The sequence below is a fragment of the Pygocentrus nattereri genome, chromosome 20 (genome assembly GCF_015220715.1).
Source record: "Pygocentrus nattereri isolate fPygNat1 chromosome 20, fPygNat1.pri, whole genome shotgun sequence".
NCBI lineage: Eukaryota > Metazoa > Chordata > Actinopteri > Characiformes > Serrasalmidae > Pygocentrus > Pygocentrus nattereri.
Genome location: NC_051230.1, coordinates 19,987,980 through 20,010,830, shown reverse-complemented (window position 1 = coordinate 20,010,830; position 22,851 = coordinate 19,987,980). Strand labels below are relative to the sequence as shown.

The 22,851-nt window shown below is 35.9% G+C and overlaps 1 protein-coding gene across 1 annotated transcript in view; it reads right to left on the bottom strand.

The window, feature by feature from the left end:
* The window catches only part of gc (GC vitamin D binding protein), a 65,637-nt gene extending 43,196 nt beyond the window's left edge, over positions 1-22,441 (bottom strand). Inside the window, exons 1-4 of the mRNA XM_017695508.2 lie at positions 22,285-22,441; positions 21,861-21,930; positions 18,493-18,625; positions 5,210-5,421 (exon numbers count right to left, since the gene is read on the bottom strand). Coding sequence (XP_017550997.1) covers positions 5,210-5,421; positions 18,493-18,625; positions 21,861-21,930; positions 22,285-22,348 — 479 coding nt within the window. The 5' untranslated portion in view covers positions 22,349-22,441. The remainder of the gene's footprint in view (positions 1-5,209; positions 5,422-18,492; positions 18,626-21,860; positions 21,931-22,284) is intronic.
* Between the last annotated feature and the right edge of the window lie 410 nt (positions 22,442-22,851).

Below are 22,851 nucleotides of genomic sequence, written 5' to 3'. Positions count from 1 at the left end.
GTAAATGTACAAATTACTAGCTATCTCTATATATTCCCATACAATTACATCAGAAACCCTGAATGAAGACATCTATGTTGTGTATTTTCAGTATTGCGTCTGAGTCTTGTTTTGGACCTGAGGCAGGGACTGCAAGAAGCTGCAAGACAGCAATCAAAAAAGTGCCAGACAGGGGAACAAGGTGAGTCATGAATCATGGGATTAAAGTAGAAAAATAATGATTCTGATGATGTTGCCTCCAGTTGACTCCTGGCCCTGTTACTTTTTGTGAATTCCGTAGATTCTTATATCAAGCCTTTAGAATTTCTTACCAGATTAATAACTGTAGAAAACTATTCAACCAATATTAAGCCCTCATTTTGGTAATTTTAGAGTTGCTTTAGGTTTTATTTCCCATCTGCTAGTCTGATATGGTCTGTTTACATTTACATTTACAGCATTTAGCAGACGCTCTTATCCAGAGCGACTTACAAGAAGTGCTTTGTCAATCTAGAGAAAGTATCTTTGCTAGTTACCAATAGCTTAGAGAAAAAGACAGTCCTGAGCTCAGATACTGCTAGAGACACAGAGTCACTGCAGACACCAAGAGAAAAAGAAACAGTCAAAAAGTCCAGGCAATTTCGATGGGCTCTAGTGTCAGTGAAGGGAGGGACAAAGAAAAGAGCAGAAGTGAGGCATGGACGCCCAAATAAACATGAACTTTAAATGACCTGAATTCATAAACCAAATATGGCGATTCTGTCATCATACCTGTCAGAAGGAACTTAGGTTGGTGAACTTAAACTTCTTTTATTTTAATTTGGCATTTAGAGAGGGGGTGTGTTGACCTGCTATATAGTGGAAAATAAATGTGTATATGCATTAAACGTGCGTATTTCCCCAAAGTGCAGTTAAACTGCATTTGACCTTTTGAGTCCTGAAAAACGGCACCCTAAAGGAAACAAAAATGTCATCCATGCTCATCTTGAAGCTTTTACCTGCCTTTGTCAGAATATGTAGAATTGTCTGCTCTAATATAATTAATTTTTTGCCACAGACTAAAGCCTGACCAATGCCCTTAGTGACACAAAAAATGGCATTGCACCCTGTACAGGCCACAGGCCACTTAGAGATTTCATTTCAGCAGTTATTAGAGCAACTGTACACTTGCAGACTGTTTTATCTGAAAAGGTTTACTTTATAGGTCCACGATATTTAGTACTTTATATATTTAGCCTTCCGCCCAAAGACTGCTGGGATAGGCTCCAGCACCCCCCGCGACCCTGACGGAGAAGTGGTTTAGAAAATGGATGGATGGGATGGATGGATGGATATTTAGTACTGTGCGAAAGTCAGACTAACCTTCATTTAATTTTCAGTAAAAATGGCCTTTAAATACCAGTTATTAATTCTTCAGGAGACATAAGTCTGTCTGAGGAGATATAAGGTATCACTTGCATAAGGAAGGAGAAAGTCAAAGGAAAATATGTGAAAAAAGAGGAGCTTCCAAAACAATTATGATCTATAGACATGGCAGACCACCAAAACTGTTACCATCAGATACTCAGTACAGCAGCTTTGCAGTAGATATTTCTGTCCATCCTTCTACTGTGAGAAAGCCATTTAACTCCATGAAGCTAAAAGAATGTGTAACTTTCAAGAAGCCATTACTGAGAAAAGGAAACAGACAAAAATCTAGAAAATCTATAAATCAAACAAAGAAGCTGCTGGTGTTTGCAGAACAATAAATGACCACCCCAGAGTCCAGATATCAACGTCGCTGAATGTGTTTTGGATTTCTTTGATCATGATGAGCAGAAAAGGCAACCGACTTCTAGGATTGGAAAATATTCCTGCAGATTTCTTATAAAAACTAGAACCAAGTGTTCTGAAAAGAATTAAAGCTGTAGTAAATGTAAAACATGGACATACTAAATACTTAAAAATGTGATGTTTTATTTGGTTGTGCCGTTTATGTAATCTGCTAAATATTTTGTCTGCTTTTTTCCCTGTATGCTGAAAAAATGAATACCTTTTACTAAATGGCTATTTTGAATGGAAATACTCTCTAATTTGGACAGTACTGTAGGTGTACAGATACGGATTGTTTCTGACCACTTGACTACTGTTGACCTGATATTATGTGGACTATTCTCAGCACAGTAGTATAAGTGGTACTCGTATGAATTAGATTGAGAGTGGTCCATCAACCAAAAATGTCCAGCCAAGAACAGTTCTGTGAATCAGAAACTGACCACATTGAAACGTTGATCTAACAAGTAGTTTTCAGCATCCTGTAAGGTCACAGCACATGTTGAACTGCTTCAAGCCTGTGAAAAAGTGGCTCATCATGAAGCTGCATAGGATATTGCCAAAAGTATGTAGAGCTGCGAAAGGGGGCTACTTTCTCATAGAATCTATAATAGTAGCCTTTAAGTCAATGTATAATTCCATATGTGTTATTAAACAGTTTTGCTGTCCTCACTATTTATCCTAAAATATGAAAATTTTAACTGGTACTGTATACAGTTGGATGGACAAGGAATATGGAGCTCATAAAGTGGTCATTGAGTGTTAGTACAGTGTCCAGTGAAGTCCAAAGGTCTGAGACCACATTGAAAACTGGAATGTTATTCATTTAAACCTGGAAATAAACAACAGACTTGTAGAATTTTAAAAAGAAGTCATGGCAGGTAAAATTAAGAAGAGGTCTTCAAGATTCTGCACTGTTTCTTGGTCATTATTTAAATTTGTGGAGCATATTTGTGAGGTTAAGGCCCTCATAAAGAGCCAGACTTTTTAAGTTGTACGTCTTCCACTAAAGCTTGTGTTCAGATGACTCTCAGGTGGATCTGATCTACTCTACTCAGGCTTTTGCCCAAAAATGTGAGGTTCATGGCAGCTCGAGTGAATTTAAAGCAAAAGAAGGACATACTGTAGCAAATACTAAGAAACTCATGTTCAGATTTGGTAAGATATTACTTTTCTATTAAAAAAAAAGCATTAAGATCTATTAGTGCCTAGTTAGATAGAGACAATTCATGCAAAATTCATGTGAAGATGTAAGCACCTATTGTAACTGTGATAAATGCAATAAATAGGTTATGAAAACCATGGAGCAACCATCTGCAATTGTGTGTGTGCATTTAACATGGCTGCTGTGCTCTCCATGAGTAAAAGACAATGGCGTGACCAGATAAAAGACGCTGTGTACTGTGCCTCACAAGTGTCTCTTCAAAGCGTTCAAGTGTCTTTAAAAACACTTCAGACTGTAGCTGCACACTGAAGATGCATATTTTGTTATTGTAAATGAATCCATTGTAATGCAAGATTAAGGAATACATTTATGCTCCTAGCTTACATGCTAAAGAGACAGTTCTGAAAATTTTTTTTTTGCAGTTTTCCTATTACTGAAATGTAGTCAATCATCTTTAGTTTTGCACACACCCTAAGAGACTAGAGTTAACATGTAAATGAAGCATATAACTGCCCATCAGAATCATGCAAACTGCATTATCTGCCTAATCATGCAAACTGCATGCCTAAATAATCAGACACCTTGCACTATGTAAACTGACTCGATTGCACACTGTTATTTGTCATAGTATAATATGCTGTTGTGTATAAAATGGTCAGTTCTATATATAACAGTGTGCCATGCAGTGTGAGAAACCACATAAATATGTTTAAGATTATTTAACAACATGAAATTTATCCAGGAATGAAGTAGCGTCACCTAACCATCTACCTTGTGACACATAACATATCTTGGTGGTTTCTGCATATGGAAGAAAGCTATGTAAATTAGGTTTTTTGCCACATTACTGCTTAAAAGGGACATTTCACATTTTTTTCTCTGTATAATACTTGGCCACACTTTATATTAAGTGTCTCTAATAACTGTGTAGTTACCCATGAATAAAATATGCAACAACACCGACTAAATCATCAGGAGTTGCAATGTTGTAGATGGATTACTGAAGTACAGCCTATGTAATTACACATGTATATCAACTTCAGTTTTGCCTCATGTAATTACAAAAGTGTGTCTTCTGCACAGGAACTTTCCTGTAGTGAAGAGCTGTCATGTAGGTACTGTGTAATAAGTGGTAAGATGGATATTGCTTTGGTGGGAAATACAACACATAACACATTTTAAGATAAGGGGGCGTCTGTTGTAGCTTTCTGTGATGTAGCTTTCAGAGACAATAAACTTCAGACATCTGCTTACTATCACCACCGCTGTAAACAATTTTGATGCAGTATCTTTCTCTAGAAGGATATTTCATATAATACCTCTCTCTATGACTGTTTACATCTTAATGATTGAATTGGACAGAAATTTTAAAACTCGCTGAAATTTCCCTTTAAGCTATAAACACAAAGATAAGTGTTTTTGACGTTCATAAAGGGATGACCCTATGATGGAGACTAAATGAGCTACTTTGATGCTCTCTGAGTGTGATGAGTGCCGATAGCTTGTTTGGAAAGTGGACAGACCACAGAGCAGATGGGAGACCCTCCCAATCCCCCCCCCATTGCACACATCGTCTGGACAATCTGTTTCTGAATTGGAGCCTCATTATCTGAGTACAAACCACCAACATTAATAAAGTGACAAGTTCATAATACTTGAGGGTCCTGGAAAGAATTGAGGGTCTTGGAAATGCTGGTACTGTCATGTATGGGCTGTTTCACTGCTGAGTGTGGATATCTATGCACGCCTACCACTGCCCACACAAATGCCTACACAAATACCTATACAGACATTTTCTGGAATTTTTTCCAAACCACAGTAATTGTCTGCACGTTTTTGAAATTAGAGTTTGCTGTAGTACGTAAAAAAAAAAAAACTTGTTAAAAAATGTTGGCTGCCTTGTTTGTACAATCCATATTTGGAAAATAAGCTTCCATATATGGAAACTTTTTTGTGATGTCACACGGACTAACATACTTCTATATATCTGCTTGCTCAGCCTACAGCTTTTTATCTGTGTAAGGAATAAGAGGAACTACTTTTTGAATAGGGTAAAGTATCAAGCAACAGAGGCAGAGATAATTTACATATTTCAGTCTTAGTCTTAAAAGCACAGTAACAAAAACAGCCTGTTTAATTGTGTGGGATAAAGGAAGGTTGAAAAATGGGGGTAAATAATCTACTTAAATTCAGGCAACTGCCTGCTATTGGACTGTTACTTCTACTGCAGTTCACGACCTGACTGTATCCTACCTGATGCTATAGGCACTGGGGTCCTGTGTGTACTGAGTGCAGATCTCCTCAGGTGTGGGCTCCAACAGTGAGGGCAGCTCATCTGAGGAGTAGCGTAGTGTGGCCAGGCACAGTTTCCTCTCATGGCCTTGTGCAGAGCAGCACTTGTCGATGTCTGGGTGCTTCGGAAATGGAGAGTCTTTCCCACACGACTTTTCAGAGATCTCAGTAGCCTTAAACAGATGAACATGGTCAGTGTATATTTATGATTTACAGTTTGGAATTAAGGCTAAATTTTACAAAAAAAAAAAAAAAAACGTTGCAGATCAATATATAAAATGGTATGAATTCAGACATTTCAAATAATTAATGGAAAGCTAGAAAGTTATGTAATTTGAACATGAAGAATAAGAGCAGATTGTAGCAGATTCTGAAAGCTGTATAGGACTATGAAGTGACTAAAATTATATCTAGAATTCTTCATATTTCAAAAGCGGTGATCAAATCTGAGGGTAGATCAGATCTGAGGGTAGCATGACAAAAATGACAGTAAAGAGATATTTAGAGTATAGTATGTCATTTATAAAAAACGTATTATTGTTCTCCAAATACCTGTACTATTGAATAAAACACATGAATAATACTAATAATATTTAAAAATGTTTGAATCTACATTGTAGAAGTTATTATTGTATATAAAACAACAAAATGATTAATATGACAAACAGTTTCTAACGGTCTAATGGCGCTGGTGGTGTCTGCTAACGCTGAATTGGGGGTGGGAGTCAATCAATCAATCAATCAATCAATCAATCAATCAATCAATCAATCAATCAATCAATCAGTCAGCTAATGCTACAGCATCTGACCGACTGACAAAGGACAACTTTCTCTGGCTGATAAAAGACAACCGAGCCAATCCCTGAATAAAAGTACCCTTTAGCACTATACATGTAACATCTCACAGCTATAATAACATCACCAAACAAAATGGGAGTCATGCATCACTTCTTTTCTTATACTTGGTTACGTGTCCTCTTGCATTAATAACAGCTTTTATCCTATCAGGTATGCATTACACTGGGATTACACCAGCCCACTTGTGTGTCTGTGGTGTATTGCCAATGCTCGGTTTCTGCTATGAAGGTTATCTATTTCACATCATGCCAGGTGCGGCGGCTCATCAAGTCACGACACTTACATAATCGCCTAATCACAATTATTTGAGATGAACACAGTTATGTAAGCCGATACAGTTGTTAGATAACACAATCATATTGTACTACAACAAACTATGTGAATTGAGTAATTTGGGATGCGGTAAAATGTAAATAAAAGATCATGAGCCTTCTGAAAAAAAGCTTTGACTTTGATCTTCATACGCTAATGTTTAGAGGGCAGCATTATGTATATTTATTAGCTATGTAGCTAAGATTTTCACTCTTGTGAAAGTTTTACTCCTTTTCACTCTACACAAACATCTGTGTAAATGTTAACATAGCTAGCACATATTGTGGCTAATCAGCCAGTTTGACCTCTGTAGGCTTGAATTTTAATAGTTGCAAACAAGAAAAGATAATTAAATCATTAATCGCAGTCATTTGTATGACTAAAATTTCATGATGGTGACAGCCCTAGCTGGACCACCATGTTCAGAGGTGATGGACTGCAGCTGCTCATGTATTGCTGTAAAATGAATGGCTCTGTGGTAACGGTGTGGTGTGTGATTCATATGTTGGTCTTTATTCATTTATTTGTTAATTTTGTTTATGTTTTTAATTATGCTTACATTTTGTAAATACTATTAATGTAGTTTAGTTTTTCTGTCATTTTTCCATAATGTGTCTATTTGTTAGTGTATGATCTGTTGTTGTGGTCCCCTGGGCCCATCTCACACAACAAGTTTAACATACAGGGTTCCTGAGTTACAGCTTAGCAAAACCAAACAAATGAAACCCACATTAATTTGTTTTATGAAGGTGGCTTACAATTTTCTCACTTCAGTTTAGGTTTAGATAGGTTTAGCTGTGATTATTCCTTGATCACGTATACATGAAAGCATGACATTTACAACAAACAGCAAATCGTGTGAAACATGAGTTGCTCTTTTTTATTAAAAAGGAGATAACCTATGTAAATGTGTAGAAAGTTCAGTGTTTATAGGGATTAAAAGCAGTGCTGTTGCCACTGCCTCTGTTAGTGCTTACTGAAGTAATCACTGCTTCATAATATCTATGTAGCATGATTCACATCCTCGGCTACAAAGCAATATTTTTCATGAGATTGACACAAATTTGACAAAAAAGTGATCTGCTGTCATGAGACAGGAAATTCAGAGTTTTATGAGACAGGCGCTAGGAAGAATAGCTGCTGCTGTGACGGAGCTGCCCTCCACCACAATGTGTGTGTATATATATATATTTATATGTGTGTGTGTATATATATATATATATATATATATATATATATATATATATATATATATATATATATATGTATGTGTGTGTGTGTGTGTGTGTGTGTGTGTGTGTTATACATTGTGGTGGAGGTCAGCTCCGTCACAGCTGCTTTTACAATAAATAAAGATTTTTTATTTACAAAAAGATTTTCCCTAAGGTTCTAGCCCACTCTTCTACAAACTAGGGGTATATTTCATCCAGAGACTGTATCTATATCAGTATTTCACTGGAATGTGGGAGTGATGACACTGTGATCTGCTTAGATATGATGCACGCAGTCAGTGGAAGAGTGGACTAAGATGGACAGAAATCTTAAGAGACTGGGTAATCACTATCTGACAGGATTGGTGCCACCATTGAGTGGATGCTTAATCATTTATTAGATAAAAAATAATGCATGCAGCATTTTTCTGGGTTAATTATAATAAACAATAAATAACATCAGTGTTTTAGCTTAGCTGTGAGAAATACGGCAACGGGTGTTTAGTAAATGTCGGTGTGGTAAAATAAACCATGACCAAGTGCTTGAGGGTTAGTTTGTGCATCATAGTACAGCTACTGGGTTAGTGTGCTGTGGCAGTTGTCTCACTGAACATGCACATTCCCATATTTTGTGATATGCCCTACCCTCATGCTGAAATGTAGATATTAAGTGGTTAGGCCACAAAATATGACTGTCCAAGTCTAAAGGACATGGAGAGTGGGAGACCTGTTGTTTTCTGAAATAAGCGTCTTGAACTAAATTGAAATTGGTGGGGCATTGCCACTGTAGTTTAAAAAGTGTGTAATAAAGGCCAAAAAATAATGGTGCATAAAATAATTTGATATGCCAATACCTTAAAAACTTGCATGGCAATTAAAAGTATATAGGCCACCGGTAAAAGGTTTAAACTTGGTTACTGCATTTTCACCCCAATAGCAGTTTGACGGAAAAAAACGATCTAGTAGTATTGCGTGTGGACTTCTGATTCTTCTAACTTCCTTCACAATGATCTCTATTTGCATGGCTGATAGGATTTGTTTCTTTTTAATTATATTACTGTAATGGCATGCATGTGATGCTTAATGCTATTTTGCCCAATGTGAAACTTTCTCATAGCTTGAAGAGAATCCCACAGTAGATGAAACTATTCATGAGTGTAAACTTAATCAGCTTCAGCTGAGGTGAGGTCAGACTGAAGGTAATTATGTTTGAATCACAACAACATAAGGTTGTCGTAGAGGACAGCCACAAGACACTACCAGGCAAGCTACAAGTTTTTATTTTATTTGTATCTAATCGGGGGATCATGAACTGAATTCACAAGCTTGTTTTTTTAGTTTAGTTGAACTGTTGGATGTGTAATACTTCCACAGACTATTCACTATGATAACTATAATGCAATGAAAAAGATGATTTAGATCAGCATTTCCCAGCCCAGGTCTTGGAAGCCCCAGAATGTCTACATTATTGATCAAAGACAGCTGAACCAAGCAATCAAGAACTGAATACCTGCTACAGATATGCTAGGATTTGGGGACTGGGTTAGAAAGCACTGGATGAGATGGAACCTGACAATCTGTAGCCCAGAATATTTTTTTCTGACAGTTTTCTAACAACACTGGTCACTGGTGTATCCTATTCATCTTTCATGTATCTGAGTGCCTCTATTAACCTCCCTTGTACACTTGTCCTGTTATATTGAGACATTCCACCAAAACAGTATGTCTTTATCCCATGATATATTTTCAATGAATAATTGTAGAGAATATATATATATATATATATATATATATATATATATAATGTTTAAATTAAAATTGTTCTGCCTCATTCCTTTATTTGTTTCTTAATGAGTCCTTAATTGGTGAAAAACTTTGTATGTGGTTTATAAGTTCTACCCCTCAATGTGTACACAACCCTGTTACTGCAACATGTGCAAACATTTGGCACTAGACAATTGGAACTGTGCTTTGGAACTCCATTGCCCACTATTCCAGTACTGAATACCAGTACCACTATTCAAGTTTTGTACCAACAGGATCTAATGGTACTTGATGGTGGGGCTGTTCATTTTAACGATACCACCAGTTTAAAAACATTTTTAACAGAATACTGTTGTTCAAAACCCAGTGAAAGCAGATCTGTAGAACAGTGAAGAGACTCAGGCACAGTTTTGGGCAAACAGGGCTATCACAATTCTTTTCCGCAGTCATTTCATCTTATTACATCATTTGGTGGGATGTACATATATATTTACATCACAATAAATATGTTAACATAAATTTTCTTCACTTGGCTTATGACATAAAATACATAACGTTGAAGGTGTATTAATCAATTCTTTGTTTTACTAGTACAAATAACCTGCAAACTACTGTAGGCCAAAGCAGAGGGCTGGTCTATGTTTACACAGACCTCATATGAGTCATTTTATAAGACCCTCCCTACACCACATACCCTGCCCCCACCTCTGTCTGCAGGGCTGAGAAAACAAGGCAGAATGATGCAAACCAACAAGAACCATGCTAAAACAAGAATCAACACTAGAAGGGCGTTGCAAAGATAGAATTATAACTCAATTATTGCTCATGCAAATAATGAAACAAAACATTTTAAATGATGTCATGGAGCTAATCAATAAAAAATTCTAACAGGTACAATAACATGTTTAAATGGCAGCACTGAATAAACTTTATCTGAACTTGGGTTTTATTTATCCTGAGTTGGATGTTCTCATCTGTGTTTGCTAAGACTGAAGGAAATTCAGTCAATCTTTTACATAATTCAGTTAATCTTTTACGGGTGAGGATAAAGTTACAGGGCACTTTTATTTGTCATTTTGTAAATAGTTCACTATAATGACATTAACTCCTTAAGTAGCTAGTGCTAATGTTATTATTATTAATGGTATTTATGGTAATAGACCCAGAACACATGATTCTGTGCAATTGTAGACATTTCTGTGGGCATGTACATGTACAAGGTTTAAGATTTCTTAAATTTGTTTTTGAAAAAGATTCTAAGAAAAGATTTACATCAAATTCATGACGTGCTCTTAAACTGAGAATTGGTCTCCTCTTTGTGCTCTTTAGTGTGTGTAGACTCTGTTATCTAAGAACAAATCTCAAATAAGAAAACATTGGCGACTGTCAGAAAACTTTGTAAGCAGGGTTTTAAGAAGAAATTTCTTAAGACCAGTTGGTGAATGAAACCCATTGTTTGTCACATTATTTTTCAATTTCATATTGTATTGTTTCATATTGTTGCTAATACTTTAATCTGTTCGGCAAGCAAGATAGTTATTAGCCAATTTAGACATTTTGACATAAGGTGTGCAATAATTAAATTGTTATTTGCAGTTCTTTCACTTTGTCAGCTAGAATTTTGTGATCATAACAAGCCTATCTATAAAGTGCTATAAAGTAAAACTTTTGCAGGTGTCTCTAAAGCAGGTGGCAAGCCCTAAGTTCAATCAGTTCTTGGTTTTTAATGTACAGTGCAGCTTTATGTCCTCTTAAGAAGACACCCTTGGCTTACTTTTCTTTTGGGCATGCTGATAAAGCTTTTCATGTGACTCATTGGTTTACAACTCTTTTTGCAGAGTAAATAGATCTCATATCAGGGTTGCACTGGAATCAGGAATATTGTGTAGGGTAAACAGTTTGAACCGAACTGAATATAGATATTTCTATTTGATTATAAATTGCTTTCTTTGGTAGACAAGATTCAGACAGATAAATGAATGGCACTGATTTGCTGTAAGAATAGCCCTAATACGTTGGCTCATCAAATTCATGCAGATCTCTACATGCAAGCACCAATAATCAGCTAATGTAACTTTCTCCACTTTACATTGCCTTGTTTGAAGAGGTAAACATGTTGGCAAATGACACATCTATGAGGAGTCTTTAAGAGGGTGCAGCTGATGCAAACCCATTCAGAGTGTGGTTTTAATATCAGTGGTAGATGTTCTGCACCATTTGCATAATGTTTCATCAATGTTGCAACAACGACCGTCTAGACAGTGCAAGATTGCAATGTGCAAGACTGCAATATCCAGCACTAACAAACCCCCCCCTGGCTAAATGAAGATTCATTCAAAGCAGTTTTAACAGCTCTAAAATACGGTGTACTGATGAAATGTAATTATGGTAGGTGACTCAAAGAACTGATATGCTAAACATAAAAGCTTCCATTAAGGTTTTTGTATTGTGGTGCAAATACAACAGATGGTAATGGAATGCACAAGGAGAATTGGGATATGATAGACAGGGCATTGCATTGTTGTAGTCAATACTTGTAACAGCTGACATTCCATCCTATTTCAACCCCGCCCCCCAACCACCCCCTTCAGAGGCTGACAAGTGTGTTTTGTCGTGCCTGTCAAGGTGTCTGAAATCACTTCCATTCTTCCACACCTTAGTTCTCTGAAGTGCCTTCACATTTTTTATGCATGGAAAAACGTACCTTCATTAAGGTAGGCTAAACAATTCATCCACAGCAATACTAATTTACCCAGCGTCATGTCTTTGTCACCTTGAGCGGCATGTTAGGCCAAGTCCATGTTGAGTGATCTGGAACTTGTTTTTTTCATTTTCAGGCTTCTCCGAGGAAATATAAACACAAGGACAGATGGAGCAAGGAGTGGAAGAGTTTACAGGGCTGCCTGTGTTACATTAATCAGCAGTAGCACTTACTATAATGTGTATGAGCATGCTGAATGTTTAAGCCCTTTGAAATCTCTGTTACTTCTGGTGATGGCAAAAGCTGATGTAAATTTATATGAATTGTTTCTCACTTTGGAACAAGCATATGAATTCTGTCAAAAGTGCAGATTGGAAACTTTGAGTCAATACCACATTAGCAGTTGTAAATACAATGTTGTCTCCACAGGCAGTCATGTGCTGGAGGTTAGGGAACCAGCCCTGAGGGTCCATGACTGAAGTGCCCTTGAGAAAGGCACCTAACCCCCAATTGCTCCCCAGGCGCCGTGGATAGGGCTGCCCACTGCTCTGGGCAAGTGTGCTCACTGCCCCCTAGTGTGTGTTCACTAGTGTGCATGTATGTGGGTGTTTCACCGCATTGATGGGTTAAATGCTAAGGTCTAATTTCACAGTGTGCAAACACAGTGACAAATGGTTGGAGGTGGTTGGTTAGTGTACTGGTTAACACCTCTGCCTTCTACACTGTAGACTGGGGTTCAATCCCCACCTAGGAAAACACCCTACACTATACCAATAAGAGTCCTTGGGCAAGACTCCTAACACCGCATTGACCTATCTGTGTAAAATGATCAAATTGTAAGTCGCTCAGGATAAGAGTGTCAGCCAAATGCTGTAAATGTAAAATGGTTGTAAATTCTAATTCAAAATTTTAATTTAATTCTAAATTTTTTTAAAAAGTTGACACACTCTCCAAAATGTGCATGAAAACAGAATGCAGAGATGTGCAAATCATTTATATCATTTATCTCTAATTTAAAAATAGTACAAAGACAACATATCAAATGTTGAAACAGAGAAATTGTGTCTTTTTTTTAAAAATATATCCCTATTTTGAATTTGATGTCAGCAGCACATTTCAAAAAAGTTGGGATGGGGGCTTCTCTACCACTGTGTTGTATTGCCTCTTCTTTTAACAACACTTTGATACTGCTGTAGTATATATGGTGAAATGTTTTCCCTTTCTTGTTTCATATAGGATTTCAGCTGTTCCACAGTTTAGGGTGCCCTTTGTTGTAGTTTTCATTTCATAATGCATCAAATATTTTGAATGGGTGACCGGTCTGGACTGTAGGCAGCCAACTTTTGTACCCAGACTTTTTTAATGTGGAGCCATACTGTTGTAATACATTCAATATGTGGTTTGGCATTATGTTCCTAAAATATTCAAGGACTTCCCTGAAAAAGATCTTGTCTGGATGGCAGTCTATGTTGTGAAAACCTGTATATATCATTCAGCATTAATGGTGCCTTTGCAGATGTGCAAGTTACCCATGCCTTGTGCACCACAGATGCCGGTTTTTGTGTGCTAATAACAGCCAGAAGGTCCCTCTCTTCTTTAGCCTAGGCGAGATGGTGCCCATGATTTCCAAAAACAATTGTCATTAGTCAGAAAACAGAGCACTTCTCCACTTTGCCCCTGTCCGTCTTAAATGAACGGTTTATATATGGTTTCTTCTTTGCGTTTTAGAATTTTAACTTGCATTTGTGGATGCAGCAATAGTGTTCACAGACAGTGGTTTTCAGAAGTGTTTCTGAGCCCATGCTGTGATTTCCATTGCACAATCATGTTTGCCTGAGGGTTCAAAGATCACAGCCAGCCAGTATTGGTTTCTGGCCTTGTCCCTTGCGTACAGATTTCTCTGGGTTCTCTGAATCTTTTAGTGATATTACGTATTGTGGATGATGAAATCTCCAAGTTCTTTGCTATTGTACATTGAGAAATGTTATTCTGGAATTATAGCACTATTTGTCCACGTCTTTCACAGAGTGGTGGACCCTTCCCCATGTTTACTTCTAAGAGACTCAGCCTCTCTGGGATGCTCTTTTTATACCCAGTCATGTTACTGACCTGACGTCAATTAGCTGAATTAGTTTTTAGCATTACACAAATTTACTAGTCTTTTGTTACCCCTTTCCCAGTTTTTTAGAAACGTGTTGTTGGCATCAAATTTGAAAAGGGCATATATTTAAAAAATAAATACATTTCTCATTTTCAGCACCTGATATGTTGTCTTTGTGCAATTGTCAGTTAAATGTAGAGTTTTAAATGATTTGCAGGTCATTGCATTCTGTTTTATGTACATTTTACAAAGCATCTCAACTTTGGGATCAAGGTTATAGAAAGGAAGATGTTTTATTAGGATTTGAACTTATTGAGATGTGATTTCCATAAAGGAAAAGCATATTTTATATTTTTACCACATAAATGGTTATAAATATCATTTGACATGGAAATGAATGAAATGAGAGCTCAAACCTGAACTGTTGATAAAGAACATAAATTGAATGCAAGTGTAATCCAATGCTTACTATGTAATCAAATATGTTAGTACATATTTGGCCGCTCCTGCTTTTGGGCTGAATTTAAATAACAGACCTCAAAATAAAACCCTTTTTTTATGTAATACAAATAATAGGCTATACAAAATTCCATACATTTTTAAAAGCATTTTAATTTTAACTGAATTTACATTGTTTTTAAGTATAAATGGAAAATAGCATGACATCTGACTCTGACTTGAGCGTTGTGAGATCAGAAAGACTTAAGATTCAAAGTGGAAGAAACATGGAGAGGCCTCTCACTGCAGACGGGACTCTACACACTCTATTATTTTTCATGTGAATGAATTTGTTTCCTACCATAAATTGAATAAACAGTAGCGTCTTCAGATGTCTGAGAAGCGTTAGAGCTCAAATTCACTTCAACAATGCGCCCTTACTCAGTGCTTAAACTCCAGTTAGTTACTCCAGTCTGAGGCGAACTGACCATTTTCCTCATAGTTGCTAAACAAAGAAACACAACTCTCTCTGTTAAACCTGTTCTAGACCTTCATCAGGTAAAACAAGCGCAACACTCACCCGAAGTTGAAGATGACCTTTTTTATTTACCGACTTCCTATTTCACCAGCTTCTTATTTGACTTTTCTATTCCATTTTGGTTTCTTTTGTCGTGTAAATTGAGTTCATACTAGCTGTTGTTCTTAGTCAGTTTAGACCTAGTTTTTATTTTAATCCCATGCACCCAATGTTCTCAAAAATCACCAAAAATTATCTTCAAGTCTAAAGTTTAGTTTTTTTTTTTTTTTAATTAAGTTCAGTAGTACCTTTCATATGTAGTGCACTATTTTTTTGTACATGGTATGCCTGTCATGCTTATCTGTGTACCATTGATTTTGTATTTTAGTTGTAAGGATAAAAAAAAAAAATAGTAAAAAATGAATATACAGCCAAACACTGTTAGTGTGCGGTCATCAAAAGGCTATAGTACCGTTAGCATTATTCAGTGTTATGGCCTTAAATTAGCTGAAGAATGTATACTGACTTGATTAGGACTATTGACTTGGAACCTTTATTGACTCAGGACTTGAATTGAGACAGTCAAGTCTTGACTGGGGACTTCACTCAAAACTTGATTGCCAAGACTTGAGATTTACTTGTTACTTGCAACTTAGTGACTTGTTCTCCCTCTGCCTAAAAGTGCCTGTAGTTGTAAAAACACTCAATTCTATTCTCATTTCAAGACAGTAACCGTAATTACTTTGGACTTCTAAAGGTTTATGTGACTCAATAGGATGACTAATGTTTCAGTAAGTAAAACGATTTTTAAAAGCAGTTATTCTCCAAAGAAAGCATTAAGCCCAGGTGGTAGAAACATTCTGTTGCAATTATGCTATTGATTTAGCACATACTGGCAGAAGGTTTTTCAAAAACAGTTTCTGAGGCCTTTACTTGAAACCACAGGAGACCAGCAGCATAATAAAGAATATTGAATCTTTCCTCATACCAGGCTGAAAGAGAGAGCATGAAGGAGGAAATTAGTTTTAGATGCAGTTTAGAATGAATTATTAATTGTTATCTCAATTATTAGCAATCATTGGGTTTTCAGTTCATGTTCAAAATAAGGCTGGTGCCTTTTGTAGTGACAGGGACCAGCTTGACTTTGCACACCATGTGCATAATCTGACATCTGCAAACGTGTTCTCAGTTAGGGTCGTCAACAATTGGAGAAAGATGTGACATTGCTACACATTATGACAGATGGAACGAAACAGAAAGCTTTGAATGATGACTGTGGTGGAGTTTTTGGATCTATAAATAAACAGGAAATGCTGTTTTCCTGCTGAAAGAGTATCTGGAGGAGGAGATTAATTGAGCAGTCAAAAGCTCCTCAGGAGCTTAGCGTACTGCTTGCCAGAACGCCATGAGTTGGGTGTTTATTTTGCTTTCAAGTCAAGAAGGCATGATGTTACTTGCTCATAAGTTAAGACTGTCTCTGTAACATAGTCTTTTCTGTGCATTCATTGAGGGCCAGCTGTGCTACACTGTAAGGGGAAGTGTTTCTTATTTTGTGCCCATGTTTCCCACTATTATAAGTAGTTACGACTACTAGTATTTATGTTGTAAAATGACATTTAAACATTTGATCTCAGTTGGAATATTGCAAATATGGTTCTAACATGACTTGAATGTGACAGAACAAAAAACACCCATTACTACACCTGTTGTAAACAGGCCTATTTGCCTCCTACAGCAGTGCCGCAGTATTTTCCATAGGCAAATATCCTGGTTTAAAGGCTAGGAAAAGTGGAAATCAATTTTAAAAGACTACAAATGCTTCTTGGGAATGGGCTGATTAAAATTCTTTATTCTGTTTATTGCTCCAAATTATTAATTGATTTATAGATAATTTCTGATTCAAATGACCAAATCTATGACTTATTCACAATTTGGTTTTTAAACAGCACACTCATTTCACAAAGCTTCCTTTAAACTGCAGCTGAGTACCAATTATACATGTTCAAGCACCCAATTAAGAGTTATTTGCAATGTTGCTTTGCTTATGTGATGTGTTATTGCTCTTAAATGGTATCAGGGCCCTGCTGGTTATTACTTTATAAAAGAACCATAGCCTTTCAGTCGTTTAGCTGTTGTGCTGACAGGGGTAGTAATTTAAAAAAAAATACAGCACAGCTTAAGATTTTAATGGTGCAGCAAAGTGTATATGTAAAAACAAATTGAATAATCGATTACTGAACAATAATTTAAGCCCACCCCCACAATAGCAGAATTGTCATGGCAATGCTTTGATGTACTGTACATATGTAAGAGGTTCCACTTGACAATCACAACCTGGACGTGCTCAATGAAAATAATAGGGATTTTATCATTTCACACACTTTTCAAATGCACTCAGCATAAAACTCAACTCCTGCCACCAGTTGAAAATGAATATTTCAAAATAATGTCTTATTTACTCAAAATAATTATGAATGCTCAAATAATATAATAATAACATCATACTATCATAAATAATAGCACACTTTGTCCATGAAACAGGTAATATGATGCAGGTCATATATTAATTATGAAGTTGTCCCTGTGCTCATTGGTAGATTATCCACCAAACTGGCCACCCCCACAGTGTTGCTTGTTAGCACCTCTCTTAGCAAATCTGCCACCAAGAGTTTTTTCTTCAAGAGAAGAATAGAGCCTGAAAAACTTCAGTGAAGTTGATACTCCTCATGTTACTACTACACACGTTATTTTACACATGGCCACTGTATTCAAGATTATAGCCAAAATATCCAGTTAGGGAACGGAAATGTTGCTCATTATAGTTTTAGCTAAGTCTAAAAAAAGCATAACTTTTTAAGTTATAATTTTATGTCCCATTAAGTGTCTCTGAGGTCACAACAGAAAGTATGTCAAGAAACAAAAAACACCCGAGAAAGCACAGTGTTGGGAAGACATATTAATGACGCTTCTTAATAACTTCTTGAAAAAGCCAAGTCATTATTGTTGCAATATGTGCCCTTAAAATCCAACCAGAAAATGAACTGCCAGTTGAACATCACTGCTTGCAGACTTTAACTGGTTTACACTTTATATTGTCTTTATAAAAGGATATATTCTGTCCTCACTAGAGTAGGCTGAGCAGATTATCAGAAAGCTAACTGGCTAACTCTCCAATAATAATATGCAGCCTTACAGATTAACAAACCATGGTGAAAAGTAAGAACAGCATCAATGCCATGTAATGGCATTGCTTTGTGGTTTTCTGCCTGTACCTTTTCTTGACTTTAGGCCATCTTTGGTTACTATATAGAAATGTGTGGACTATTTGGGAAGCTAGCTTACCCCTTTGTCATAACAATCAGGACTTGCATCATCTTGGCAGCATTCTTCTGCTAGTTTCAACATTTCATCAGCTACACAGCGCACCTCCTCAAGCGTTCCATTGGGAAACTTCTGGCTGTATATTGCTGTGAGTCTGAAAGGTGGGAAATAGACAGGTCAAAAACTCAAAAAGAATAGGTCCTACAAAGGGTTCTTTCAGTGATACCATAGAAGAACCTGTTTTGATTCCATAAAGATGTTTGAAAAACAACCATTTGAAAGTTTAACGAACCTTTACATAATGTCCAAGTTAAGAGTTCTTCCTAGAACCTCTACAATTATGTGGAGGTTCTTTAAAGTAATAAAAAAATCACATGGAATTTTTTAATTTACAAAAATTGTGCAAAGAAAACCTTTTTGACATGTTTACGTTTATTAGTGAAGCTGTGGAAACCATTTATTTATTTATTTGTTTGTTTTTGCTCTACACAAAAGATTCAACACATAATTTAATAGACTTCAAAAGTTTTTGGCAAGTCAAGCATAAAGTTCTCAAAAGAGGTCAATTAGGAAGAGAGTTATATTGTGCCAATGAGTCTTCATGACTTAATAATAATATTTCAAAAATAATGCTACCATTACAGTGTCCGACCAAGTCTGTCTGTTGAAATTCAACAGCGTATCTAGCAGGCATGTGAGAGAAGCTCACATGTGAGAGAATTCATGTGATTGGCTGGCAATACATGTGTGGTGTATGATGGATCCCTTCCATGACTCACTGAATCATCTGTTCTCATCTATTAATATCTATTTAGAATTAAAAACTAACAAAAAAATAAAGTTTTTTTAATAGTTCTTGGCTCTGATGTATGACTCTAATAAAAGCCTTTAAAAAATAGAATCGTTATATTACATAGAGCGTCTTTTAACTCAAAAGCTTCCTCTTGCACATGCTTGCATCACTCATTAATATGCTGAACTCAAATGAACAGATATTGTGCACTAAAATGTGCATAAACAAATAAGTTTGCTTCTTTGGATGTTTAAACCTTTGCACTGTATCTTTCAGTTTTAGCCATATTAATGCAAGAACAACCTTGCTCATACTTTGTTACAATATTTAAATATTAATTTAGAAGATTTATACTTTACTCAAGTATTACTGAAACTTAATACTTATTACATTTCCAAAAGAAAATCAGCCTTTAAAGTACTTGTTACAGATTTCAAAAGCCAGTCATTCTCTTGTCAGTGAAGCTCTTGTGCATTTTAATGTTTTGTTGTATTAAAACCTCCATTCAAATCCAGATCATTACACCACACTTATGACCTGTACTGCAGAGAAAGGTGTGATATCACAATATGTATGCATGCAAAATTTATCCTGGTGTACATTATTTACACACACTAATCTGGTGTAATGTGCTGGCAGCCAAGATAAAAGTAAAATACATTTTCTTTATGATGCAACACGCTGCCCACATATTTTAGAATCAGAATCAGAATCCTTTATTGATCCCAGAGGGAAATTGCAGAATTGCAATTGCATGCTTTTTTAAAAGCATGTCATAATTAAAGTTCTTTGTTTATGATTGTACTGACATTTGAGAAAATCGGAATTTACAAAAGTATTCAGCTTTTAAAGCTGCTCTATTCTGCAACCTGTCATGATGTTAAAGGTTTTGAACAAATCATGCCAAACTTTTTAAATATTATAATTTTATATATTTTTTAAATGATCCTCTTTAATAGTTTACTTTGTCGGCATATTTGCACCTTCTTATATTTTTTTTCATTTGGCAGGCATAAATGCTTAAATTAAACCTTATAATGCAGTAAAAATGTATTCACATAAGTGAAGTATTGTACAATGTCATATATGTTTTTATTATTTATTATTTTATTATTATTTACTGTTATGTATTTACTAAAGCATTTTGCTGTTATCAGAACAAAACCTTGTATCTCCATTTTTGTTTTTCAGTTTTTGACATAATTTGAAAATGCTTGTTGCCCTTTACACTGTATGTAAGTTTCATGATGAATGGACTAAAATTAATGGCCCAAAATTACATGGAAAAAATTCTGGTTCCTTTGACTTTAATAATTAAAACTATTAAAATTAAAGTAGGTCTTTTACTTCTCGTAAAATTACCATTTTGGAGATATGAGGTTTTGTTCTGACAACAGCGATGTACTTTTTACTTGTATATGTTTGATAATGTTTAAATATTTTTGTTTTCACACTGAAATATGTTTGACATATTGCTCTTCTTTTCACTTAGTACTTTTTTCTGTACTCTTTGGGTATGGTCTATGGAGAAGTAAATGAGGAAATGTCTTAAAAAACACTATTCAAATGCTGTATGAAAGGTCTTGCCAGTCATAGACATTTATTCTTTATAGTCTAATACTTGTAAATTGAAGCTTTGTCTGGAAACTTGGGAAATAACAATGACATAACAAAGTGTTCTTTCTATCTTTCTATGCCAAATAATATTAGGCTGCTACCTGAAGTGCCATTTTTTGTGCAGTCAGGAGGAAATGACCAGTTTGCTTCTATCAGATAGAACTGAAAGATCGATATCAGTGGGGTTTTCTCTGTGCTATTTGGACAGTCGACCTAATCTGATCTCGTTCTCTTTTGAGATATTAAATTGCCCTTTTAAAGAAAGTTTGGAAACCAGGTGTTGGAGAAAGGACATCTTTTAGATACAGTTGGACTCTTTGTATTAACCACTGTCACATGAATGTACAGTGACTTCCGTAATTAATGGGACCCTTGGGAAAGCTAGGTGAAGAATGAAAATATTTTTATTGCTTATTAGCTTGACCTTAAGTTGAAAATATGAAAGAAGCTAACCTTTCCAAGAAAAAAAAACAAAAAACAAATAAATAAAAGTTCTTCAAAACATAATATTTTTTTCACCATCTTTACCCGAGGTTCACATATTTCTTGAGGGCATGGAAACAGCATTCTTACAGAAGTCCAATTGCGTAGTATTCCCCCTGCTTTAACACACCTGATTCAACTCATTAGATTTACATAAAATTTACATTTAGTGTTTCGAATCATTCGTGGTGGAATGAGGAACTCATTAAACTGAGTGTTGCTATGTTCCTCCTGCACTGCGGCTTGGTACCCTGAACTTGGAGTAAATCTGCACCTCTAAGGTCAGTCCAATTATATGCTCAGATAAAGTTCATACAAAGTTCATACAAAGACAAACCATAACACTGAGAATTCAGAAAAAAATTAAGGCATTATTAACTGGTGCTGAACTGAATTTATAAACAGTAACTATGGCAGAAACCTGCATGGAATTTATGTTGGTAAAAGTCTGCTGATAGAGGCATATATTTTAAATATTAATATGCGTAGCACATACATAACTCTGAAGTTCTTAGCGCCGATGGTCCTGAGCTCGCCACATATTTTCTCTTTCGCATAGCTCTTGCCTGTGAAGATAAGACATAAGAGGTGGTTTGTCTTGCAAAAAGCCATTTCTTTGCATGTTTGCTCTTTTAACTGTACCTTTTAAGTGGAAAAAATTATTTCCTTTAATTTAATTTCCTTTGTCAGCCAAAACAAACTGACAAAATGCATCAGCTTTGAAACACAAAGTAAAAAGCAGTTCTATAGGGCTAATGCACTGACAATTCTGTGACAAAACTGTGTGCCATATTTGTGAAAATTTTAGCTCTAAAAATAGGACGGTTAATGGAGTCTTTCTACTTCTTCTTACATATGGATGTACACTTGCCACATACACGTTTTTTTTTCTTTTGTAAGAGTTTACAAAGTTTCCATACCTTTGTCTGCTGTCACACTTGAAATGATGATGGCGGATATAAAAATTAGATATGCCGTCCTCATTTTTTATTTGCTCAAGCAGTATATAAAGTTTTCTTCAATAATTCAACCACTCGACTGCTACTGCATTGTTTGATGGGGAAGGTACATACGTATTTTCAAAAATTAACTCAGAAAATTCAAAAGCACACAGTCAGTTGAGCAAATGTTTGAATACAAACAGAACTCTGGCACAGGCACACATCTGCAGAAGTGGAATCCACTAAACAGTATTTTGTCTGCATTCTTAGCCCAGAGCATTAGAAACACTGAGAAATTCATTTGCAGATTAAATTTTTTTTCCCACAATTAAATAAATCATTTGATGTTCCAAAACATTTCTGACTTGCTTGGACGGCATAGTCACCCAGATGGAATCTTTATGGCTAAAATGAGAGATGTTTGGCAAAACTGAGCACTGCATTCCAACATAAGAACCTGATCCCAACTTTGAAACATGGTGGTGGCAGTATCATGGTTTGGGGCTGTCTGGCTGCTATTGGACCAGGAAGCTGTCAATTCTCTGA